At 46.0% G+C, this 27074-nt stretch overlaps 1 protein-coding gene across 4 annotated transcripts in view; it reads right to left on the reverse strand.

The window, feature by feature from the left end:
* Positions 1-5060: 5060 nt before the first annotated feature.
* Positions 5061-27074, reverse strand: part of STXBP5L (syntaxin binding protein 5L) — a 203076-nt gene continuing 181062 nt past the window's right edge. For all 4 annotated transcript variants that reach the window (XM_014286793.3, XM_027816931.2, XM_005433322.3 and 1 more), the window contains 6 exons: positions 12030-12269; positions 10720-11080; positions 9627-9792; positions 7161-7272; positions 6580-6800; positions 5061-5515 (listed from right to left, as the gene is read on the reverse strand). In XM_014286793.3, the coding sequence (XP_014142268.1) occupies positions 5474-5515; positions 6580-6800; positions 7161-7272; positions 9627-9792; positions 10720-11080; positions 12030-12269 (1142 nt within the window). In that variant the 3' untranslated portion in view covers positions 5061-5473. The remainder of the gene's footprint in view (positions 5516-6579; positions 6801-7160; positions 7273-9626; positions 9793-10719; positions 11081-12029; positions 12270-27074) is intronic.

The following is a 27074-nucleotide window of genomic DNA, read 5'->3' on the forward strand; positions in this document are numbered from 1 at the left end:
CACAAGCTTGTTTTAGTCTTTCTGCTGCAGGTTTCCTTCTGTCCCTGCCTGCTGGGAGTGCTCTGTGCTTTGTAGCGGGGCAGTGGTGGGAGAGAGGCAGGTGACAAATAATGACACTCATCATCTGATCTCGTTTGGCCCTTTTTTGCCTTTCTCCCATGCTATTTGCATTTCATCAGGAAGAGAGCTGTAGAGTTTCTCCTGCAAATACATAGCAGAAAAGAGGCAGCTGGAAGCTCGGGAGCCTTGGCTGACATTTCTGAGCCTCTTGTGGCAGCACAACACAACCGTGTTGTTGGTAAGTGCCCCTAAACGCGCTCGCTTCTCAGCTTGCAGGGGACCGCTTTTAAACTGCAGTGGAAGTGAGGTGGAGGGTGCTCAGGCTGCAGGGAGCCCGGGCACAAGGCTAATAGCCCGGGGGCTGGTGGTGTGATGAGCTCCGCGTGAGCTCCCTGTGGTAACTAACGCGCAGGAATGCCAGCTGGGACCTGGTTTTGTCCCCACCTGAGCTGCTGGAGGGAGGGAGGTGGCCACCCCCACCCCAGCAACAGCCATGGCTGTGTTCTCTGTGTCAGCAAACTCCATCCAAGGGCCTTAGATAAACCACGTGCCTCTGCAACACCACAAGGAGCCTAGGAGTAGAGGCTGGGGGGGGAAAAAAGAGAGATCTACACCAACTAATACCAATTCTTTATTTTCTTCCCTCTTTCTTTTTTTTTTTTTTTTTTTTGGTTGGTACTGGGGACTCGAAACAGCCGCAGTTAAAGATGCCTTAGTTTTCCTGTTGTGACGCCGATTTAGGATCCCTGTGGAAACAGGAGGTGTTAGCGCAGGGGTGTGTGGTTCACCCCAGGTTAGCCTTCCTTCTGAGACAGGTAATGGCCCAGTAACGAGCCCCGCGCATATTCCGAGCCCCATTTCCTTGACACTGAATCTGCATATTGGTCGCTATTTAAAAAAGTACAATGTTTGATTTGTTGATTTAATCACAAAACAAAACACGTGAATGGAAACACTCATTTACGTGACTATTGCTTATACACCTAAGATGAAGCGTTGACTACAAATGGCCACACATAGTTCCTCAATGAGAGAGAGTGTGTTCTTACTGAGACCGCACCCAGGCAAAAAACCATCCAAGACTGAAATACGCTGTGCTTGCCTTCACCCCTAGGCTATAGAAAAGGATTGGGGGTGGGGTGGGGGGTGGGGGTATTTAAGGGGTGTAATTAACTGAAATCGGGCTTTTTGCCTGTGCTACAAGACACACAGTTTATAAATGGAGGGGTCCTGAGGCTGAACACAGCTCTTGTTTATGCTGTGGTGGTTTCTTCACTTATATACTGAAAAAATGTTTTTATATGCCCATCTTCATTACAGTGCACGTGCTGTGCTGTGAAAGGGCTTCTGTAAAAGGAATAGCTAAACTGTTTTAGAGAATTTCTTTATGTGATACATTTATACAGTATGTGCAGTAGAGTATTTCTGTTAAATATTTGTGTAACAAGCTCTATTCTGGTAATTCAGGGAGTGTCTAATTGACATAAACAGTTGAACTGTAAAAAAAATTTAGCAAATAGGTAATTATACAAAACAAAACCTGATTCTCAAATTTTCCTTTATCGTGTCTTTTATTCAAGGTCTGAAACTTAAAGCTTTGGGAATGGATTTTGTTTTATTCATCTTTAAATAGCTTGTACGTCATTGAAGACTTGCCAACTCTGAAAACATATAAATAGCCTACTTCCATGTGTCTTCTGTGCATGCTCTGCCTCTCTGCAGCTCTAGGTGTAAGATTAAAAACATCTGGTCAAACCCAGAGGTGTGCGTGTGCGCTTGGCCATCCCGTGTGTTGGGTTTGGGATGTGGTTGTGAGCGAGAGTTCTCTAAGGGAGGACGTGAGGGAACAGGGTACCCCAGGGAACAAACAGCGTTCTCAGTAATTCCAGCCAGTCTGGTCTGCTGTAACTGAGGACTGCGACGTTGGAGCTACAGCAAAGTTTGGGATTTTGCTTGAGGCGGTGCTGTCTGAGTGGGAAAGGTGAAAGCACGTGATTTCAGTCCAGCGCCAGCTACTGTCCTCAGTTTTCTTACAGCAAGCGAGGTCAGGTGCCGTGCTCGTTGCTTGGCGCGCTGCAGCGTTACGCCTTTAACAGCCTTTGGGAGCGTTCAGGTCCGGCCTTTCAAAAATCCCACACTCCCCCTCATTTCACAATAACCAACCTGGCAGGAGTTGTTCCTCCCTCACTGAAGTTTTTAAGTGATTTTTTTTTTTTTTTTCCCCAACATACATGGTAAATCTTGATAGAAAGCATTTAACAGTGTGCACTAACAAACTTATACAACATATACATTACATATATATATTTATATATATAGAATGTTCTATATACAAACATATACAACTTTTTAGATCTCTACAGACTACAAGAAAATTGGTAATTATAGTCACAAGTGGTGAACTTAACAGAAATAGTAACTTGTAACTGTCTGGAAATATGTAAAATGTGTAAGAGTGGAAAGCAAGATACAGCTGTGACCTGATGGGGAGTACTAGAGAAAAGTTGCTTAAAGGTTTAGTATTAAAAATGGTAAGTTGTAAGTTTGAGGGATGCTGAATTCTCCTTTCTCTGCTGCATAAAAATGCAAATGGAAATCTACTGGCAGGTGTTTTTTTCCCCTGGTGTTAAGCTAGAGACTGTTGGCAGCCGAGGTCAGTCAGGCATTGTGTAAAAGACTTGCTGAAGACACTTTTCTCTCTGGGCGTGCTGTAGTGATTAGCAATTAAAAGTTGCTCTTAAATTTTTACATGTGATTCTCAAACAAGCGAGCGAGCTCTAGCTCCAGCCTGAAGACATCGCCACCGAAATCAAGGCGAGGGGGATCCTTCGCAGGATCAGCCACTCACCCAAGGTGCAGCCGAAAACTCAGGCAGAACCGGGAGCTGCCTTGTCACTGACTTGAAGCGGCCGCTGCCCGAGCACCACATGCTACTGCTCCGCCGGCTGCTTCCTTACACCAGTTCACAGTGGGAACTGGCCCTGGAGCCCTCGGGTGCACCAGTGCCACACTGGAACCGGTACCCGGCCTTGCCACCTGCACCGGCTCCGCAGAAGCAAACGCAGAGGCGGGTGTGGAGCGGCCCTGGCCTGGCAGGAACGAGGGCTGCTTAGCTCCTCTGTGCTGGCAGAGAAGGCAGGAGGAGGGCGGGCTGGAAAGCGGGGGGGAGGGTTTGAGTGCTGCCCTGATGGATTTTGTTGCCCAGAGACTAGTGGAGTGGGTCTGGAGTCCAGGCCGGAGCGAAGACAGAATTGCTGTAGCGTTGGTCTCATTTCTCACTCCAGATGCCTGGTTACAGCGGCGCTTTGGTGGCCTGGTGCTGGCCGTCCCCCAGCCCGGCTCCTCGCGGCCGAGGGGTGAGCCTGCCCTCGGCACAGCCAGCCCCTGGGCTCATGGGCACGCCGGTTCCTTAACTCTCAGCAGAAACCGAGGCGTTGCTTGGGCTTTGACCTTTTTCCCAACAAGTTTTTACAGCTCTCGCAACTACAGAGTGGTTTCTGCTGTCACAGAGGAGAACTTGTGGAGTCTCATTCTCGGCAGACCTGTCACAGCCATCATTTTGATTTTGCCTATAGAGAAACTTAAAAATCCTGTAAAGCATGAAATTCCTGCTGTGCTACACTGTGAATTTAAAACTTAACATCTCCAATCTGTTCCAACCCTTTAACTTGTGCAGCTGGGCTGAGTGAAGCCAGACTTCCGGACTGTACAGTTTTCTGGGCTCCATTTTACGGTAAGAAAAGGACGGACACGGGAAAGGCATCTTTGAGAGAGAACATCGGAGCGGGGGGTGAGACCCGGGCGAGGAGGGGCGTCCTGCACGAGCGTCCGTCAGGGCTCCTTGAAGGAACAGAGGCTGTCACTCTTCTCTTACAGAAAATTTTTAAATGCTGCTTTTCCACCTTTTCCTCACTTTTCTAATTTGAAACCATGCCCAGGCACATGAGAACAAGCCCTCGGTGCCTTGTTTCCAAGCCAACCGTGGGAAGATCTCTCACTAACGGCTGTCCCGTGTGGCAGTGAGGCTCCTGCGGGCGGCCGTGGCTGCAGCGCGCGCACGGACACGGGGTCTGTTTGCGCAGACAGGTAGTTGGTTCTACTTACTGTTCTCTCCTGTAGCTGCAGGTTGGGCGGTTTTCTGCAGAGTTCGCTGTTGAAAACAAACAAGCTACTTGGAAGCAAAAGAAAATTACTTTGAGCAGCGTGAGCAGAAAATCAATTGTCACTCACCCATGGTGTCATTTTACGTCTGTGCCAATTCAGCACCCTGTGTTGACAACTGGTTTTCGTGCTCCTCCCCTGGGCCCGTCGCTTATCTCGCTGCTGCGACCTGTCCCCCCCAGCTTTAGGGGGTCACTGGGCGGTTTCCTTCACATAATTTCAACCGTGCGCTTCAGAAAAATGGCTGCTCTGCGAGGTGCTGAGCAGCGTCTGCGGACAGAACGTGACAGGACGGTGGTTTCCCTTCTTGCCTTTCCCCACTTGACGAAGCGGTTTCCTAAGCTGGTTTTCTATTCCTGCTACTGAGAAATAAGGCAACCGAGTGGTACAGACACCACGGGGATGAAAAATGCCATTGCCCCCCTCAAGGACAACGGTGATGAATCTAGAGCACATTTTAAACAGTGTAGATACGGGTGACGTGTCATGTGCTCTGAATTGCAAATAAACCCTCTACGCTCACGTTTCAATGATAGTGCCTGTCTAGCTGCTTGGATAAATCTGTAAATTTTGGGCATACGATTTTGTATTTGTTTATTCTTCTGGTAGGCGTTAAGAGCACTGATTTCAAGCAAAGGTTTTCAAGGGAAATAAATAAGAGGTACGAAAATGCAGCTCAACACATTTTTTGTTGAGAATGGTAGCAAACATGCCTGAAATGTACTGGCTTTTTGTAATGTCACTTTTAAAAAATAAAGATTTTTGCCATTTAAGTATTTTTTGGGTATTTTTTCCCACGTAATAGAAATAAATCCCATTTTTCTTCAGTCACAACATGCTTTCTTTTTCTCTTTTTTTTTTTTTTAAAGGTCAATTAGTCATGCAAAGTTTTATAAGTGCATTAACATTCGAGTTTGTACAGAATATTTTTAACCAGATGCACTCCCCACAGTTCATACCTACAGCTTCTGAAAAAACTACATGCCACAGTGATGGTTGAGTTCCTTTCGGAAAAAAATTGGCTACCGCGTGAGCCCGTTGTTGGAGTAAGACCCACACGGTTCCAGCTTCTGTCTCGCGGTCTGTAAAATTTCTCCTTGACTCCCACTGTGATGAATCCAATAACAGTAACAGGAAAACGTCTTCTAGGAGAAAAAAAACTGTCTCTGGCCAGTGACGGGTACGTTTGGGAATGAGTGTTGCTTCCCTGAACAGAGTTCTTAATAAAGCCACGAGCAGCTGCTTTGAAAGTCTAAAACTGGTACCACTTTTTGTCCTTGTATTTCAGCATCACCTACAGAAATGGGAAACAAACAGATGGATACATGGTATCGCATAGATATCACATACAGATACGAGGTATCACCTCTGATACAGCCCCATTAACTGTTGCAAACTTCCCAAGTGAAAAAGGAAGAGCAATGCAGTACCTCCCTAACGCTGTCATCAGGTCTTGAGTCCACCGAGACCTTCTATTTGATTTCATAACTGTTACATAAAAAAAATTAATAAATAAAGGAAATAGTGCTATTGCTGTTCATTAAAGGTTTTTCCTGAGGAGCTTTAACTACTTTTCTTCTGCAAAAAGTACAGAGGGATGGGAATAACCAGGAACTTGCTTTTTCCGCCTACGGAAAGGAGCTTATCTGTGGAGCACAGTAGATGTGCCCTGAATATATAAACTTTTTGCACATTTCAGGGCACATTCTTCCTGCATATTTTTGCCTCACACTTACAAAAGCCAACAAAAATGTCAAGGTCTTGTCCAGAGATGTGATGCACCTTAAATGAAAAATGTGCATTTTGGGAAGTGTTCTTTATGTTGTTTCATAAACATAAAATCAAAGAAATTCACTGTAGTCAATTCCCAGCCTTAACAGCGTGGGGTGGAAGAGCTTTCCCTTTCCAGCTCTCAGCACAGAAGCTGTGTATTCCCGCCAGCCCTGTGCTGTGTAACTACCGCGGTGTTGTGCTAAAATGTTCTCCTCCTCCTCCCGGGGAGATCTGTAAGGCTCCTGCACACACACCCACCTACCTGTTTTCTGCCCTACTGCACAGAAGTGGCTTAAAAAAAAATAAACTAATGAATTAGCGAGAAAGGCAGGAGATGGGAAGCTCAAAGTCGAGAAGCTAACAATGGATGCTCATTTCTGAAAACGCCAAAGGAAGGGGTGTGCAGCGAAGGTTATTTTCAGCATCCTCATTGTTTGGGAGCAGGAAAATGGCATGTGGGTTAATGTGAGTGCACCTGAACCAGCGTGACTGGGAGAACCATACGCGATTTCCCAAAGGGAAGCAAAGGCTCGGTGGCAGGGTTGGCGGTTCCTAGTGCTGGGGGTGTGCTGCCGGCGCCCCTACCTCGTGTGCATGTTTGGAAAACGCCTCAGCGCTGGCCATCATGCTGGCAGTCCTTTCATCCAGCTCCCCCAGCTTCTGTCCTCTCTCATCAAGGGCAATGCGCGCACGAGTCAGGTCCCCAATGACGCCTCCTGCGGCTCCTCGCACGCCTTCAATTCCGCCTGATCCAGGGATGTGCTGGGCAAGACTGCGAGAGGCTTTTCCTGCTGTGGCCTCGCCAACTGCAAAGGAGAAACGGACAGAGACAGGAGTGAGGTCCTGCCCGTGGCTTTCTCAGTGCTTCTTGCCCTCGAGCTGCAGCCTCGCAGCACTGACGCCGTTCGACATGCAGATGGCATGCGTAGATTTTGCTTTGCGCAGTCGTGGGCTCCTGCCCTCAACTGCTCAAAAGAAGCTGCCAAGGTGAAGGAATCACGGCAAAGCACGATTCCCGTTCTTCACAATGCCATCTCTATTTTTTCATCAGTGATCTAAATCTTGCAGACCACTCCATCCCTAGATGACAGGTGCAGGGAATCCCCAAATTAATTTCTGCGTCTGCACACACATACACACCCATCCCACCACCGCAAATTACTTACAAAGCTCCTCTCTGTCAAAAGCTTGTCCACTTCCTCCAAAAAGTCCTTTGAGAAAGCCTCTGTTCTGGGCTTCTGGTGTTTCCACAGGAGTAAACAAATCCCCAAGCATGTCCTAGCAAAGTCAGACAAAAGTCCACATGAAAAATTAGTGAGGTGAAGGCAGCTCTAGGCGTTTGCTTTATTTGCATTAACGAGCCACACACATTAAATTGAATCAACTAATGTTAAAAGAGTCTGTTGCATGAACACTATTGAGTATTTAACGTTTGCGTTTTGTGACAGGCAAATACTTGGGCTAACGAGGTCCACTCATGCTCTCCAAGGGGCTTGGTTTGTCGCTGCTCGGTCTTACGTTCAGGACTACAGAGAAAAAAAATTTTAAGCAGTACAGAGTGAAAATAGCAGTGATAAGATCACCTTTCGCTTACAGAAAGAGCAGAGGCGACACTGTAATTAAATAATAAATTTGTTGTGAATTATGTGTTTTGCTTTAGTGATTATCCAGGCAGCAGGGCAGTCGCTCTCTGTTTGCCCTGTGTCATGTCCCTGAGTTCAGCGCCCGCTAGCAGAGTTCAGAGAGTTTTGTTGTTTGTTGTTTGGTCGGGTTTTGTGGGTTTTGTTTGGGTGGTTTTTTAAACAAAATCCCATCATCTTGCACACACCCGCCGTTACTGCGCACGCTGGCAGCGCCATCAGTGCCGCTACATATGCACGTCTGCTGAAGGTGCTGGCACGGTGCCGGGTCTCGCAGCAGCCAAGCCACCGAACGCCCGGCTCCGATGGATCTGCAGTAGGACAAGCGGGCTCTCCAGACCGGAGCTGCTACAGCAGGCGCGCAGCCCCAGCAGCGCCGGAAGCGGCTGAGGTGTGTGCACGGGGCACGGCGGCTGCCCTGCGGCTCAGCTCCATGTTTGCTCGTCCAAGCCTCGACGGGCAGCTGGAGCAGCCGCGCACGGCGCTGGCTCCTGGGGGTGACTCGCCCCTCCCGCTCCTCTGCACAGTCACCTGCTCGGGGGAGAAAAATGACCGCAGCCCTTCGCGCCCCAGCGGAGGCTCTCGCGCAGCCTGGATTTGTTGTCCTCGGTACCAGGCGACACTGGGGCGTCTGCTTTTTGTGCGCGTCTGATGACTCTGCCAGCCTTTCGCCGTCCTCTCTGCATAAGAGCCAAGGTCTAAGCAGCCACAGTCCAGCAGCACGGAGAAGCAAGGGCTGTGTTTCCCTTTGGCTGGTTGTCATATGAGGCTATTAAGGTTAATTAAAAATAAATATATATATAAAAACACTCTGGCTTGTAACAGCCTTTCACTGCAGGGCCAAGTTCTAAGATCCACTGGCAAACTTTTTGGTAATTTTAAAACCAGTTCCCTGCAAAATAACGTCTCCTGCGATGCAGCCAGGCTGGTGCGCGGTGCTCCCGCACCCAGGGCTGCTCCAGGCCCGGGACAAACAGCGCTGCGACGCCAGCGGAGCGGCTCAGCCCTGCCATTCCCTAGGGCACAGCGAGGGCTGGCAGGACCGTTTATTCTACATTTCTGTCCTAGTTCATTACTAATTATATAACCTAGCACTTACTCCCCCTGCTTTTTTCTCTTTCATTACTCCTGTTTCTCCCTGTAACCTCTCACAATTCCTCCTCTTCAGTAAATGAAGTTTTAATTTGTATTTTCACTGTAAAATATAACCAGCCCAGACCTAACATTGTAAAGATCTTTTCCTCAAAATAAGTTATTTTAATTAGACCATTTCTATAGCTACGGTATTTTAACATACAGTGGGAGATGCTTTCCTCGTGGAAGAAGGGGAGTACCAATTATCAGAGTAAAAACAATGGTAAATAATTTAAAAATATGTTAAAACAGAGCCTGTTTTTTGTCCTAACCACACTGGCTTGTCTCATGCTCCCACCCATCTACTGCAAGCTGCAGGTATTAAGACACTTCTAGAGTTAAAATAAAAAATGATAAAAATACGGGAAGGAATTCATACTTTTGCCGAGGCAGTTGCTGTGTGGTTGGACACACGCGGGTACCAGCTGCTGTAGCTGCTCTCCATTTGCAGCTTCCCCTTCTTCCCCTTCAGTCGTTTTTAATGAAATCTTTTGTGCAGTAGGACCGTGAGAGGGGCCGAGAGAGGTGGGCTGCCAAGGGTCGCATTGGGGCAACCAGCTGCAGAGGCTGCAGTGCCTGTGGGCAGGCCACAGGCTCGGGCCAGCTGTCAGGGCACAGGACCGAGGTGACAGCGACAACAAAAAGCCCAAACAGCGACAGAGCTCCTGCCCTCCCTCTGCTGCTTCGGCATCACTCAGCCAGGGCAAGTGGCGAGGAACGCGCCTGCCCGGCTCCCGCAGCGCCGCCTTTGCTTCCCATACTAAACTAGCAGCAAACACCTGGCAACTTGGACCCGAGTCGGACCACGGGCCGCCCCGCAGCAGCAGGCGGGCAGCGCTGGCAGGGTTTGAGCCCTACCTGCAGGTTGTCACACATCTCCTGGCTGTACGTCAGGCGCTGGATCTCTGTGGGAGAGCTGAGGTACAGAGCTTGCCCCTCGTTGGTGAAGCAGAAGGTCCGTGCTATCCTCATGTCTGTTACAGGCAAGTAGTTGATGTCCAGCAGCGGGCGAAGGCTGGGCAGGCTGCAGGGAAGCAGACACCTGCGTTAGTCACCATCCGCCACGCACCGTACGCCCGCTCCACGGCTGCATTTTAAATTTATGCTTTTCGTAACTGGAATAGTTAAACTGCAGCTCTAAGCTGAAAAAATTCTGCCGTCAGCACGCAGCCTGCCCGCCACACTTCGCTTCCTTGCGTGGAGACGCCCCAGCCGCCTTGCTGCAATGACCCTTAGGGTCCTGCTACTGCCGGCATTTGGGATGCGCGGCACGGCGTGCTTGTGCCGCGTGGCTGGGCCGCTCGCAGGGCGAGGCCTGTCCCCCGTTACCGCAGGGGCGCCTGCGGACAGTGGGGTGGCAGGGCCCTGCTTCCACCCTGGGGACAAAGGCTCCTCTGTCACCTTTGCTGCCCTCCAGCTTCTCCCAGTTTGTGGTTTTGGACAGCAGTTTCCAAAAGGGAACAGGGGTGAGGGCACGACTGGGGGGCTACTGCTCAGCCAGCAAACTGGCGGGGACGGCAAGGCAGGGAGCCCAGGTGCTCCGAGCAGAGAATCGTCCGAAACGGCAGGAGTGGGACTTGCTGCTTCACACCGGCTCAGCAGGACCCTTTAGCGGCCGAGTGTCTCTGCACTCCTCTGTACCCGACCTCCTATAACTCAGCAAAACTGTAAGGGTTTGCTTTTATGACAGTTAAAAGTCACCAGCCGTGAACTGCCCCGGGTGGGGGATTGCTATGAAGAAAAGCAGTTTGCTCTGCCGTGCGGCTGCCTTAGCTCCCTGCGTGGAGACAGGCTGAGGAAGGGTCTGGCAGTGGGCAGGGCAGCGCATGCAGTGTGCCCACCAGGCAGTTAAAGCAGCACGTCAGGCACCCTGGGGCAAACGCAAGCGGGATGTGATGGCACTGCACCACCTCTTTGCTTAGTTTTTCCACAGGATGAGTTGGAAAAGTACCTCAGTGTCATGATGTGCCCATTGGCACAAAAGCACGCCAGGCAGACGCTGTTACAGAGGGTGACCACATCTGCTTGCAATAAAAAGGACGTTTCGGTGATGTTGTGGACATAAAGACATGTTTGGGAAGGCAATGAGAAGACTTTGGCTTGTTTTTCTGAACAAATGACTGCAAATTGATGGTCACTCATATCCTGCGAGGAGGAAGGGGAATGCATGACAAGTTTCCTTTTCCTTGCTTTTTCACCATCGTCGGCGCTGTGCGGGTCCCTCCAGACCTCATACGGTGGATGTGTCAACGTCCCCATGCAGTCCAGGCAGGCGAAGGTCAGCACAGCTCCTTTCAGTGTCAGAACTGTGCCTGCAAAACACAAATTCCTCTCACCGGCACTGGCACCACAATTAAACCGGTTGTCGGAACCGTGAGCGCGTGGCACGGCTGCCGTGCAGCTTTTGTAAACAGAGCAAAGACATTAACCCAGGTAAGGTGACACGTCCTGCTTGCTCAGCTCCTCCCGACCACACAAGAGGTGAACAGGCTGCCAGCACTGAAGAAGTCTCAGGCAGCCGATATCAAACAGCGCATATAATAGTGCCACTGAGTACCATAAAGACAGGCTGTTGTTTATCTCTGCATTATACTAGCAGGGTATTTATTCCCCAGCAGTAAAATTGCTCCTTTTAGCCCGGTGACCTTCCAGCATTGTTTTTCTAAACAAACCGGCACTGGAAAACCTCTGTTCCTGTGCGTTCTCTGATTTTTGTCATTATTTTACTTTAAACATCCAAAGCGCATACCGCCTCTCCTCAGGCCTGACCTCTCACCGCCCTCTGTTCTCTCTGCTACACCATCTGTCACTCACTCAGCCAAGGAGCTCTCCTGGTACATCAACCTGCCAACATTTTTGTTTCCTTTCCTGAGCTCCCTTCTGCTTCCCTGCAGCTTTCTGAGAGCGAGACACCCGAACCGCTCGCAGCATCCCAGGCAGGATTGCAGCAGAGCTGCACGCAGGACTGTAATTTCACATCGGGAAGGCACTCCGCTGATTTCTCTGTCCTCACGAGAAACATGTCGCATTGCCCACGACACGAGGCAACCTTCGGAGCCAACACAACCGGCGTGTTTTGGTTCACGAAGCTGCGGGTCTCTCACGAGCATCTTTCTTTACCTCTGTGCCCTCTATGTAGGAGCGACCATTCTTACCTCACGTGTTGAGGAATTTCTGCCCCAAAGGCCATCCAAAATCCAGTGGTTATTCCCCCTGTTGTACCAAGAGAGATAACAAACGGGCAAAGAGCTGCGCACTTACCGCTTGGCGACACCATGACTGGCTCCGACTGCCGTGAGTCGTCGCTAGCAGGCAGGTTGAGGGAGAGGATTAAGACCATTCCGAGGCCCGTTCCAACCCAGAGGCAGGGGGACACGGCAGAGTCGTTCTTTCGGGCAAAGGACTCCATGAAGTACAAGGCGGTAATTGCCTCCTTCGAGTCCCTGTCGATACTGGACACACTGGAGCTTCGGGAACGGCTGAAGGAGTTTTCCCTATTTTCTGCATAAACAAACACAAGCAGAGAGGCATAAGGCGGCAATTCTAGAACAGGCACAAGCCTGCAACAAATACAAACTCCCTGTAGAGTACAGAAAATACAGAGTTGTCGTAACCTGAGCAAACATTCTGATAGCAGCACGGTGCCAGCTTGCTGCCAGTGTATAAATAAGTGTGGAAAATGCTGTCAGACTTCATCAGTTAGATCTGCATTAGAAATAGCGGCTTATTATGGAGATTAGCACAGACTAATTAGAATTTACAACAGCCTTAGCTCAAAGGACTTGTTCTAAATAGCACGAAATAATTTTAGACCCATATGTTACCAATGCATTTAAAATGAATCCATGTATCTCACTGCTGCAGGACATGAAGGGAGACACCATCAACAACTTCGGAGCACGTGTCCTTTGCTCTGCTCCTGCCTCCACTGCTGGGTTCCAGCGCCGCGTTCACAGCCAGTGGTTACTGTCAAGCTATTAATAACAGCTCTTTGGGGAAAAGACACCCATTGCTAAACTGATCCCAGCATCCAAAATGTCTCAGGGTACATATCCGCGCTGGCTTCCCAGGGGGTGAAGTGAGAAACCTGCTCTGCGCCCTTGGCCGACAGCTGCATCGTTCTGCCCAAGCTTTAGCAGGCGACAGCGAGAGCCAGCTGGAGACAGAGCTGCACTGTCCTCACTACAAACACCACGGCACGGAGACCACCTCTGAGCTTTTCAGAGAGCAGGAACAACCAACAGGCTCCGACCGCTGCAGGGCTGAGGGTCCCTGCTGGGCTTTGCTGGGTGCCAGGCAGGAAGCACAGAGCCGTGCAAAGAGCTCCCAGCATCAGCGGGGTGGCCGGTGGCAACGTACTGGAGGCGATAAAGCACACTGAGGCTAGAAAGTTACTGAAGAGTAAAGGAGCCCGAGGGAAGAAGAGTAGGGCTGGCTGCTAGCACAGCAGTTCTTCACAAAGCTGTTTGGGCCAGTGCTGCTGTCTACCAACCTCTAGTCAAAACCAGCGCCGGACCACTGGAACCCTCACATGCTCTTCTGCAACAATGACAACCAGAGGACCAGGAGGTTCTGGAGGTGGGGAAATAGTAGGAGCTTTTGGACCCGAGATAAAAGGCTCGCTTCTGAGCCCATCATTATGAAGTAGATCTGTGTCTGGTATGAAATGATTCCTCTTACAGCTCAGAAGAGAGAGATCCCTCTTCAGAGCCAGCACACACGTCTGGAAGGAGGAATACCTTCTGCCACGGCTGAAGAATAAAATTAGACAAGGACTTTCTCACGTGCCCCAACTTAAAACTGGGCTGCACCTCATACTGTATCTGTGGTTCCTGCTCTCCATCAGAAGCAGCAGTTTTGCTGGGGAATCTCTTCCTCAGACAACGCGCTGCAGCGTTGAATTCCCCCACCCAGCTGACGGCATGAACTGCTGAAATCGCCCTCCTCGCAGCAACTACCTGGGAAAGACTGGGGAGCGCCACGGCAAAGCACCGCTGCGACCGCGCCAAGCCTTGCTACATGCGCTACCTTAAGAGCTGGCACACAGGCATGGGGGCAGATGCGATGCTCCTGCTCCTCTTTCACACTCGGGACAGCTTCTGTTCTTTGAGAGCATCCGTAACTTGTCAAACGGGCACGTCACAAGGTAGCTGTCCTTGGCACTCCAGTCCCACTTCCACGGAAGAGAACCTTACGTCTGCTTGCACTTCCAGGCACTGCCCTCACCCCGTTTCGCCTGCACGTAGGCACTGCTGTGCCTCTCTAGTTCTGGCTCAGTACTGCTAAATATATCTTATAAAACTGGGATTGTTCATTCATGTGCAAACACAGCTTCTAACACCTTGAGAATTAGTGTCTCCCATAACCCCAAGCACTTTGTACTTCTCCTGCAGTGGACTGGTTGGCCCGGCTCCTTCCTAAGCACAGTGACAGCTGCCAGGTAAAGAAGGGGAAGACAGTAATTTCAAGGCAGAGATCATCAGGGCTCCACAGATATACAGAGAGATAGATATATATATATTTTACCCCCCAAAGGGTACCTGATTTTTTAGAAAAATGTCATTATGTAATTAATTTTCTCTTTAACAGGTGTATTAATATCACAGTCACATAAAATTCAAATATGGTAGCGCTCAAAGATGTTGAAGCGAGGAAGATGTTGAAAGGACAAATGCAGTTAGTGTAGGCGCATACATAGAACTTAAAATATATGATGTGCCATTTGCATGTGTCATCAAGCTTTCTCCCTCCCTAAATTAACAAGAAATGTTCTTCACTCCTGTAGAGTACAGTTAACTAATACATCTTTGCAGAACCGACACGAACAGATATAATCTTTGGGACGCTGCTGGGAACATACTGTGCCATTTTCTATTACATATACTGCTGAAACTGAAATGCTAAAGACCAGCACAACACATGTCAAAATTTGGTGTCATTAAACATATCTGGACAGCACATGAGAACCTGTGACAGGCTGCAATCACCATGTGACTTTATTGGCTAGCTCTAAAGCAAGGTAGGAATCTCTCCTCTTCCTACATTTCAGGACAAAATTTAGCTTAGGCCTGTTCCTGGGACTCCTCTCTCAGAGGGTACGCCCCAGATTCTCTATCTAGAAAGCACTCCATTGTATCCACTTTGGGAAATTTAAAAACCGTGTCATATCCCTTCATAGCACGACTGCAATGCTTTTAAATGATGTCATGCTAAACGAACACCACCAATCTGTAGCAATCCTTAACCCAACCACCAAATTCTGGGTTTTCTCTTGTATTTTCCTTTTCCTGTGCTGCGTGATGGGAGCAGCAAGGATGCCAGCGACACCGCCTCTCCGAGGAGGGAACCAGGGCACCCCAGGGCAAACCGAGTTTATCTGGGCTCCCTGCCTCGGGGGGCGGGGGGGCAGGACGCTCGCCCCGAGGCAGATACTCTGCTGCTCTGCAGTGCTCCTTCCCCCTTCTCTTCCTCTGCAGAACATCCTGCTACATGACACTTCCTCATACACGTGCTCCTGCCTCTAAACTGCCTCCTGCTCGGAGGGAGCCCCGAGTTCCCTTTTCTCGGAGAGGCACATATCCAACTCCCAGACCCCTCTGCTCCCACCCAGCCGCCTCTCTGACGACTACATCCTTTTTCCTCCTCTTCCTCCACCACACCTGGATTTCCTGGCTCTTCTCTTTTTCCAGACAGGTCTCCAGGCCGTTCCTGCAGCTAGCAGCAGAGGAGCCGAGAGCACCGTCAGAGGGGTCCAGTGTCCCCTGAGGCTGATGGGTGACTACCATCGGGGAGATGCTGCTATTCAGGCTGCTGGGCTCTGAGCAAAAGCATTATCACCTGCAGCCGGTGCATTTCTAAAAGCTGCGTTCCATGGGTTAAGACCACACAATGTGAACACCACTCCTCTCCTAACAGCAGCCCTGCTTTCCTCAAAATGTTTTCATTCCGCCCTGTCCTGTGCATGGACTGGGTTACCGAGATGCTGGTGGAAACTCAGACACCAGCTTCCTTCGTGATACTGGACTGATTGTTACAATTCCAGCTATGAGCAGCAGCGTACAAAGAGCAGCCTTCGGATTTAAAAGCAACTCCAAACCCTCTAAGCTGCTACCCACCTCATGGACAGAAACACACAGGACACTCCAACGCACATGCTAAGATAAAACAAAAGCCGTGGCTCTGAGTCTTACCTTTGTTCATCCGTGTGTGAGCAGTACAGTGACGCTCGTCGTGTGAGAATGAACTGATTCCGTGTAATTGCTGAAGCATTGCCCGTCTGGAAATGTAACCTACTGCCACAAAACCGCATGCATTGCAAAAGGACAAGAACAATTGAGCCAACCGTCATCATGACATTTCTGTGAAAGCAGCCCTGAGCAGTTCCTGTCCTAGCTCTTCCCTTGCACGCCAGAGCTGTCCCGCTGCACTGCACCGCTCTCTAGGAGAAGATTTAATTTAGGGATTAGGGGTTTTCTGAGAATTTAGAAGATAAATTGAGTAAGCAATTCCATTTGTTTCAACTGTCACCTTTACAGAACAGAGATTGCAGAGATTGGTTTTTTTAACTTCCTTTTGCTTTGTGGAAGTAAAGCTGGAATTTCCTTACTTTCCCATGGAATTAAAAGAAAAAAGGAGGGAGGATATTAGTAACAATATGTATGTTATCTATAGGGGAAAGTCCTGACTTCTTTATTCTCAGCTGTAGCAAAGGCTTTGTAAGGGCACACACATCCTCACCTACCATCTCTTCCAAGAAATTGTCATTGTGATTATTCTAAAATAGTGGAGTTAGCACTAACACAGAAGCATAAATAAATAAAACAAAACAAAGTAACTTTCTTCTTGAAGTTAGGAATCATGAAAGTAAAAGTGTCACTTGTTACGAGGCATAAAAAGAACCCTACCAGTGACAAAGATTAACATTTTCACTGCAAATGTTTACATTCATTACTGAAGAGTTTTGCAATTGACTGTCATGGGTCTTGGACGCTATTTCTAGGGCCTCTCCTGGTTTTAACATACCGAGTAAATTGATCTACTTACAAAAAGTACACAGAAATCAACCTTTGTTTTTTGATATGGAACCCAATATATTCTGGAAACAAAGCTAAATGGTTGATATTCTCCTCACTTGGAGATTTCTAAAAGTTTTAACCCCAACTCTCAGACCTAACAGAAGTTAATGTAACTATTAAAACATTTCCCAGTTTAAGGATCATCATACAATTTTAAGAAAACTCTATCACTTTCAAAGTTACATAGTCAGGGAAGCATGCAAAGCTCTGAATGCCAGTGTAAACATACAGTGAAGGAATTATACTTCAAACATGAATTTGCACACAGTAACTCCATAAAGACACGGAGACCAAACGGGGTCGCTGACGGCAATGCTTCAGCAGCACACAGGAGCCAGGCGCAGGGAGCCGCGCGGCAGGGGTTCACGCATTTAAGAGCGCTGCACGTTTGCTTGGCTAAAAACACCTTCAAACACATCTTAACCGCACCACTCCAAAGCTGCATTCCACACAAAGCAACTCACTAGAAAGCAGCAGAAGTTGTCTTAAGCACAAACAATGCAATAATAATCTGGAATTTTACTGCAAATGATTCCTACTGGATCAACTTGAACAAGTTTCCCTAAATGTATGTTGAAAAGCCTGTGAACCCACTGCTTGCAGAGCATTCACACCAGGGTGGCTACGTCTGCTTACACGGCTCTCACAGCTGGGGGATGCTCGACCCTCCCCGGAACATGGCCTGAACCGTGCCGCCCTGAAGCTGCTGCAGTTACAGCAGCGTAACCTGAATGGCTTCATGGAATCGTACAGATACAAGACTGACGTAAACGATGGCAAATAAAGGCCTGAAAGAGAAAATAGATTCAAGTCACCAGACTTGGATCTCCATTTTGATATTTCCAGAATATGGTAAAGTTCAGGCTTGGGTTTTAGTTCATCATGTTTTACAACCAGGAGGGAACTGTTAGGGCAGAACTATTCTTCATATCGAAAATGAAGCAGAAATAAGTTATTTTTATAGAAATATAAATATGCGAGAGATCTTTCCAGTAAGTAATCTATCAGACTTCCATATTCAATTGTATGAATCACTTCCCTTGACTCACCCGAGCAAACTGTCTTAACATCCAGATCACCAAGAGCTCAATTTGGATATAGGTTATAAGTTCGGACATATGTTTTTTAATCAAAGACATTACAATTCTCTAGAACTTAAACCTTAACGGAAAATATCCATTCTGCTGAAGCGTCTGTTGTAACAATGATAGTCTGGGAAAGAACAGTATGCTGTATAACTTTCATATGTGGAAGTACCCAAGAATAAGGTGGAGACAAAAGGTATTATAGAAGAAAAACCTTGGATTCATTCAATAACAAAATCAAAATATTTAATGTTATAACGAAGCAAGTGAAAGCATTTTAACAGACTGTTTTTTCCCTCTCTGCTTGTGTAACTGAAGTGTAGTTAGAAAAGCTCTGCTTTAAAAAAACCCTTTGGAACAGCTACGATATGTGAACCATCTCAGAACAGTCCTATACTCCTCCCTAGCTCTCCATACATAACAGCCTGTTCCATTCTGCCACAGAAATACCAGAAACCACCACCACCTCCAAAAGGGTTTCCAAAATTATTACAGATGTAGAAAAACAATTTATGTTGATCTGGAGTGATTGCCAGCAAGCAGAAAAACGCTCAAGTTGAGCATGCAGTGCAAAACACACCCTCCAAATTCAACATGCCTGGAGTACAGTGTGGAATTAGCTTAACTTAGAATCAAATCATCATTTTAATTAAAACTGACTGGAAATTCAGTGAATGCAAGAACAACATTTTCACTTAGTTGGTTGTTTGATAAACAAGGAAAATTTGCAGATTCCAGTAAGAAAACAAGTCGATCCTAACATCCTAGTAGAACCTGACAAAAAATGTACTTCAAGTAAAAACCAGGCTTGAACTCCACCTAGCCCAGCAGTCGGAATCCAGGCATCAGCAGCTTGCATGCACCCATGCAAAGCTCTTCTCCACTTCTTCCCAGGCCTTCCCTGCCATTCGACGTGCCCTTTCACAAGGCGCCTCAGTCTTTAGACAGCCTCCCCCCACTGCTTTTTCCAGGGACATGGGGCATTGCAAGCTCTGTTGTCACCAGATTTAGGCAGACACACAATTAAACTCCACTTAAAGCTCTGAGGGAAACCAGTGGTTCGATCTGATAAAGATTACAATTCAGTCTAAATGACAACAGCTCCACTGGCTTTTTGTAGCCTGGTGACCGTGGCAATAGCACAAAACTGGAGGCCATAAGCTGTAGGCACAAATCAGTAACAGGGCCAACTCCATCCATCCACCCATGGCTTCTGCACCTGTGGCTACAAAACACAGCGTGGGACAGCATTCCCCGTGTCTCCTCTGGAAGGCTGAGCCTGTCTGGTCCTATTTTTTATTTACTGCGGACCTAATATAAAATACGAATGTATTCTGGGGAACCTGAACACCATTGCTAGGGTCTGGAAACTGGGCTCCACCTTGCTGTAACAACCTTCTTTTATGCATGTCCTCTAGCAGACTTGCTGGGCGAGTGGCATGCCCCGCCGGTTTGGGCTCAGAAGCCCTCTCTCTCACACTACATCCTAAGGGGATGGGTCGAAGAAGGTGGGCTGAAATGCCCCCTCACTCCCAGGACCAGCTACCGTTAGATTTGATGTGTCTGCACCACAGGCAGACTGGGCTTTGCCCCTTGCTCACCTTTAAAACCTCTCTACGTCTCCTTTCTAGGAGGAAGCAGAAAAAGAGAAGGTTTTTATTTTACCTACAGTAAAGAACAAGCACACACACTCCCATCTCCACCACAACCAAAAAAGAACTTAACATTATGGACAAACCACTTCTGGAAACAATTACATTCCCCTAAGAATAATCTATGGCTCTCGTAGTTCAGTGTTCAACCTGAATGCTTTGAAATGGATTTGAAAACCTCACAGAAGATGCTGGAATATCCTTCCCTGGAACACTTGCTTTTTTTGTTGCCAAATGTTTTATTACAACCATGCAGAATTTGCTGTTCAGAAATCTTTGAGTCTGCAGTACCCATTAGACCAGAAGCGCTGTGATTTTGCTAAACACAGGAAAAAATAACGTCAACTTCCCAATAACTTCTTTTTTTATTTGACTAAAGCTTTCTGCAGTATGGAACAGGCTTTCTAGATATAGAACAGGTCCTCTACGCAACATCGTCATCTGCTTCTCTGCTCAGAGAAGAAATGCGGTGATGAACTGGGCAGTTAGTGGAGACTGTGGTTTACCATAGTCTCCAAGTTATTTCCTACTATACTGTTCTTACTGTTACTGGTTACAACGATGTCAAGTAACTTCAAACGCTAACAAAACTGAAATGATTTACAAGCAGAACAAACACCATAATCCCCTCACTGAGAAATAAACAAATTTCAAGCCAAGGGTTTTTCCATCTGCCATGAAAGCCACGGCACTCAGGGGCCTTGTGCAGTGCGGTCCCACAACGGCTGGAACGTGCCCGGCGCACCAGCCAAGTGCCACTTTGGCCGCCTGCTTGGGCAAGGGAGTTTACCAGAAATCACCCCCTCTGCAACAGAGAGGCACAGCAAAGGGAATGCGGTGGAGAACATGAGCTGTTCTGAAAACCTGCCAGAGATGCAATAACCTCCGCAGAGAAGCCGTTTTGGTGGTTAACTACCCTTGTGATCAAAACGAATCCCCTACGGTCGCCCTGAAGCCATGCCTCTGCCTCAGTAACTTATGGCCATTACATCCTGTCCTTCTCTCAGCAGACATGGACAGCAGATGGTTCCCTTCCTCTCTGCAGTACCCTGCCATGCATTTGAATAATTTTGTGCTTTTTCTCCAATATTTTTCCTAGATCAAGCAATTAGGCTTTTTCTGTCTTTCCTCGGAGGCTGGGGAACCACTACCTTTGAAAACCACAGCCATCACCTTCCAGGCCATCACCATTTAGTTCACATCCACACGTGGGCTTCAGACCCAACAGATGCAAGACGAAAAGGAGCCAATGATAAACCCCAAACCCTCCCTCTCCTCCCCGCACGGGAGGGAAACCTAATGGTCACGTTCACTCACCCAGTCCCAAAGCCCCAGTGTGCTACGCACGCAGGACCGCTGCGGAGGACGTACCAGCACAGCCATCCCTGACCAGAGAAAAACCGGTACGAGTTGTACAGGAGTCACGTAGGAAACACTGCGACACACAGCACAGCATCGGCTGAGCCTGGTTCCTCGGGCTGCGGACGCTTTGTAAGATAACCACACAGCACCGCGCCTCCAGGACCCCGACCACAACGTACCGGACTTCCGAGAGCAAACGTCAGCCCTCCTCTGGGGCTTCATAAACACGTTTACAGGCTAACACTGATTAAGGTACAGATTAAGCCTAAGACTTTGGAAACCTCGTTACAGAGACAACAGACCAAAGTAACAGGCTGACACACATACACAGAAACCGACTGTAAACTTCGCTGAATCTAAAAACCAAACCAAAAGCTTAAGAAAACCTCAGCGCCAAAACCTAAACCAAAATCCATCAGGAAAAAAATCTGGAAGCCCCTGCCAGGCTGTCTACAAGGCTTCTTATGGTGATCCTAAAAATACTTCTGAATAACAAAAGGAATGTAAAGTATATAGCATATACCAAATACTACACTTTTCCAAAAGAAATCGGACAAAATCACATAAGAGACAAAGCAATCTATCCCCCAAATAGTTTTAATCATTCTATATGCAGATGCAAATGAGAAACTTCAAGTCTAAAATATACTGGATCTATTAAAATGGAAATTATATTGTACTTGCCATAGAATTTTTGATAAGGTTATTAAAGATAATGACTAAATACTCTTGAGTGGTTCGTTTTGCCAGCTCACAGTGACATTCCAATTCAAGTGCTCTATATCAAATTTTAACTACATGTAATCAAAAGAGTTAATCCGAAAGCTGAGGTAAATGCTGAAACTGAATTATGTTAAAGAAAAGCTAAAGTAATTCAAAGACTCTGCTCTTAGCATTCCCAGAAAATTAACATGCACAGCAAATCCTTGTTAAGATTACTTGCTCAGAGGCAAGTTTGTAGCACTAAGACAGACCTAAATGGCCTTTCTAGTCAAGGGGGATTAAGCCAGACTAGTTAAAAACTACATAATGGGAAATAAAAATAATGAAAAGAAGACAGACAGTTTTCTACCACTGCTGATGGGAGAAAACAGATTTCCAAACAAGTCTTTTCTTTCTTCCTAAGACATATGATAGAACCACATACGGACACACATATACAGACCGCCCCGATTTCTGTGGGCAGAGCCTGCCAGCACAAGCTCTTGGTGGCACCCAGCAAGTCACGGCAGAGAGAACCTTCTGAAGAATGCAAACTGGCTTAAAAAAGCAGAATGTTTGAAAAAAGCAACAACCAAGAAGTATCGAATCTAAAAGACTTCTCAGAGTTAGTTATAATTTATTAAAGCAAAGAGGACTGTGTGCCAGTGTATGTATTGTTGATATTTAAAAGCACAATCTTAACCTGATAATTAAAAAATGGAGTTTATACACTGTGCAAGAAAGCCTTATCAAAGAAATACAATCACTAACTCCTAAAACCTCAAAAATCTCTGGTCAAAAAGGACTAGATGAACTTCCAGCAACGGAATTTCCTATACTTGTAGTTTTGTCTACAGTGCAAATAAATTCTCATATTATTGCAAGGAAGAAACAGCTTAAACCAAGATTGTTTAGAATCAATAATATGGTATTAAGAACTTGTAAAGTTCTAATATTTTGCTAAAATGAGAGATAGGATATCAAGCAAGTAGAGTATTTATTAGTATAGCTATGAGTATATTGCACTTACGAAACCAGAAGATACTACAGGACAACATATAACATTTTAAATAGCATAATATTTAAGAAGTGCTGTATCAGATGTCTAGCTAATTATTGACGAAAATATAACTTTAACAGGCTATTTGATCTAGATGCTTGTGTTTTGGGGGAAAAAAAGCCCAGGCTTTGAAAATGAAATAGCAGTAATCGTTAGCTTGGAATAAAGTCTACTTGAGTTTAAAAAGCTTTAGAGCTTTTCAAGTTTTTCCATCTTGGATGAGGATACTGGGAAAAACAAAGGTTTAAACAACAGCAATCATGCACACAGAGACACCACTTCTCTGCTCATTACTTGGCTTTTGAATTCTTCTTCTATGAGTGTGGAAGAAATATCAGCATTTTATGAAACTGAACATTTGCAATATTTTGACCAGCAGAAAACAAGACACCCCCTCTCCCTCCATTTTCTTCCTATGATTCATCATTGCAAAGACGTTCTTCAAAAATGCTTTTCTATATCAGGAATCCTTCTGCGCATGTAACGAGGTAAGAGTCAGCAAAAACTTGACAATCAGCTAACAGGAATGAAGTCAGAAGAATTTATTGTGTGAAAGTTGCTCGAAAATACACTTGATGAAAACGCTGGAAATACAGTTCCTATTGCACAAAAGATCAGATTTAAACAAATAGATTTTGAAATCCAATGTGAGAAGAGAAGACTGATTAATTATTCTGATATTTTATGATTAGTCACCAAATTCTATTATCTTTTAAATCTACTAAAATTAGAAGAGGTTGTAAAGAGCAGGAACTGGAAGCATTATTAAAAAAATCTCCAAGTGTTATCAGTGCCTCAGAGACAGGCTTAAGGAAAGGTAGGAACCATTTAACCACACAAAAAAAGGCTTTGTAAATTTTTTTTAAATGAGTAAAACCTGCTTAACAGTACTGAGATCGCAATCTCTAGTCAAAATTCTACTCAGAATAATAAAATCCTATCGAATACTAACCTGAAATACTGCCTCTCCAGCAAGGACATAAACTATGTAACTTTATTCACCACATGAGAATATATATATATAAAATATAAATCATTTCTTGTGAATACATCCATTGTTCATTGTAGCATATACTCCTAAATAGCCAAAAAATTCTTAGCACAGAGAGGATTTTTTCGTTTTATTGTGGAACAGCCCAAGCAGAAGGTTTTGATCAAAGCCAGTTCCACATTTTGGAGAGAATGCTTATTCTCAGTATATTCTTTCTCAAACCTTTTAACTTCTCGTCTCCCTTCTCCCTCAACCTCCTCCTTACCCCCAGCCTAAGACTCTTTCCAAGGATCATACCACCTTCCACCATATTATTTAGTTAAACCCCTTCAGAAATAAATCCAAGCCCTTGCCAAAATAGCACGTCTGGAAATTCAAGATGCACGAAGAACAGCGGAATGGCAGTCATTCCAGCCAGAGCGGTCAGCAGAGCCAGAAGTCAAAAGACTAATACCACAGGCATCTAAAAAAAGTTTAGACAAGTTGGACAGATGGTTTTGTTTTAATGAGAGAACATAAATAACCAGAAAATTACTTTTGTCTGTAGACCTGCTGAAAGGAGCCTTGTACACAAACCCACACACCTGAGGACAAACCCAAACCATGGCCCATCACATGACATGTTAATATAAATCACTCTAAAGACTGTTTGGCTCCTCCTTGCAACAGTCATTTCACTGACCTTACTGGGAGCTGTAACACCACTCAAGTGACACCACTGATACTTTAAAATAGGGATTTCTTAATGTCACTTAACACCTCATCCCTGAAATAGATGACTATCTCTAGAAAGAGATATACTTTAATATTAAACTTGGTAGGTATTCTAATCAATGATAACCCACAGAAAGTGAATCTTTCACGATACTGATACGCAGAAGGCATCAGCATATCACCAAAAGTATCACTGTATCACTAAGTGTTTTGTACGCAAGGGTCAGTGGGACCTTAGGGGGTTGTAGGTTCTGCCTGCCAGTGACCCTGCTTACTCTGGGAGGATGGGAGGGAAAAAGAAAAGCAGCAGCATGAAAAATTGAGGTAGTACTGTGGCCCAGTTATGTACAAGTAGGGCTGATACTGCAGCAGTATTTGCATACAAGAATTCTAGAAGAGTGTGGTACTACACAGGATGAAGAAAACCACACAGGAATAGAAACTACTGTGGCAGTGACGTATTTTTGACCACGAGCTATTATATGACAATGGTACTTACCATTTTGTGCAGCACATAAAAAGAGGTAGATGAAAAGGTTATGTTACAATCACCATCAATAACTGATGTGGAGGAAAAAATGGCAATTAGGCAGATGAAAGCTGTCCTTAGGCACTGGAATTCATAAACACCTCAGAGCTCTGTAAATCTGCTTTAGTACAATGTTCACACAGGAGCCATTAATTAATCCAAGTTAAAACTGAAATTTATAGTAGGTTTAGTATTTAAACAGGATTACTTCTTATAACTGATTGCTGAGGATTATGCTTTGTCATACGTTATCGAAGCCTACAATGCGATTTAACATTTTTGCTGTTCAGCCTACGACTTAATCTTTGAAGCATCCACAGTACTGTGACATTCTCCTAAAGGAGAGATGGTTGGATGGTCAGTGAAGAACCAGCAGTGTGCCAGCTGAAATGTCACTGCTCCCCAAGTTTTGACCCTGTTCCTCTGCGGAAGATTAATACTCATCTAGTAAAGTCAGAAAAACAGATCCCATGGGCACTTCTCTTTTGCTTTAGTGCAAAGGGAGCTGGATAACGTTACCCAAACCAGAAAGATGCTTAAGCTAAACGCTTCTGACCTGAAGGAGTAATGAACAACTCAAAGGATCTCTCTTCCACCAGTATCTCTTCTGGTGTGACAGACTCTGGCGATGGGAGGTGACTTCTACCAGACACCTAATGGCGCAGCTGGCAGATGTGACACCTTCAGTGAGCACAGCCGTTTCGCAGAGCCTCTGGCTGTGCTTCGCTGTGTCCCACGAATGAGTGCAGGGAAATGCTGTTCTTAAATCAAATGGAAGGCGCTGCTAGACAACACTGCAACGTGCTTTGGGATATCAGCTCCATTCCAGGCAAGAACATATTCTTGGAACCCTCTGTGCCAAATTAGGATGTTTTCTTACAGGGTCTCTCACATGTAAGTACTATTTTTCTGTTGCGTGATCCCCTCAGTAGTCAGAAGAGGGTCCAAAAAAGAATTTGCTTTTTTATACCAAAGGTTCTAGTAATTTGCCATTAGTAACAAAGGCATTTGCAATAATTTGTATTTGAAAACATACAATTAGACACTCTGAGTGATACAATCCCTGTGCTCTGATTCGCTTAACTATCAGAAAAATTAGGGAGTACTGGTTCCAGCTGTAAAGAGCTTCTGTCGCACCAACACCTTTGCAAGTGGGCAGGTCAGCATACAAATGCTCCTTACGAGAGAGAAAGCTAGCATCATGGTGCTGTCAATTGCCTACCACTTACAGCATCATTTTGTCTTGTATAGCACAAAATCATTCTGCAACTTGATCAAAATTAAAGCCTGGATTTTTAAAAGACTTAGTTGTTAAAATCAATTATTTTATTATAAAAATATTAAACTCTATACTTTCTGTTGTTTAAATATTATTTTTTACCTATTACTAAAAATACAACCAAAGCTACAGTCCTACACAATTTATTTTGATGTTTTTGATAGACTGAAGTTTTTCTGCACAGAAAATGCATTGCTTTATTACAAGAATGAGGGGGAGCTGGAAGCGTGGGGGACGAGGGTCAAGGACACTGACAGCAGAGTGGGAACACTATCAGGATCAAAGAAAAACACATCAGCTGAATGTTTTTTGCTTAAGTGACCTGCAGATATAGCTGGCACTGCTGAAATTATAGTGGGCTTATTGCAAGTTTTAAGCACATTGCATCGCCATGAGTGGTCCAATTTGTATCTCTCAGTTTTATCGAGACTCTGTAGCCAGGTAGATCAAGATTTGAAGACTGTTTTTTCAAGCATTAAAGCAAGAAATTTACTAAAATTACAAAAATTTGGTTAATTATGGGCTGTAATTTTACCATAAATGGTGGCCAGGGATTTTGGAATTTTCAAAAACCTTCAGTACCAACAAATAAATAAATCAATAAATATGTGCAAAGCCTGAACTCACATTCTAAAAATATCTTACTCCTTTTCAGACTTGGTAAGTAAAGACAACGAGAGCTTAAAATGTTAGTAATAGTAGCTGTCACAACAACTGTACATAAGCTGCTATGAACAACTGCTGTTCCAGAACCGAGTGCCCGCCCCACAGAGGCGCGGGTCGGCCAGGTTCAGCATTCCGCATCCTCAGGCAGCACCGAGCTCAGGAGCAGGCTTGTTAGTAACAACACCAACACA

Source organism: Falco cherrug, chromosome 5 (assembly GCF_023634085.1).
Source record: "Falco cherrug isolate bFalChe1 chromosome 5, bFalChe1.pri, whole genome shotgun sequence".
Classification (NCBI taxonomy): domain Eukaryota; kingdom Metazoa; phylum Chordata; class Aves; order Falconiformes; family Falconidae; genus Falco; species Falco cherrug.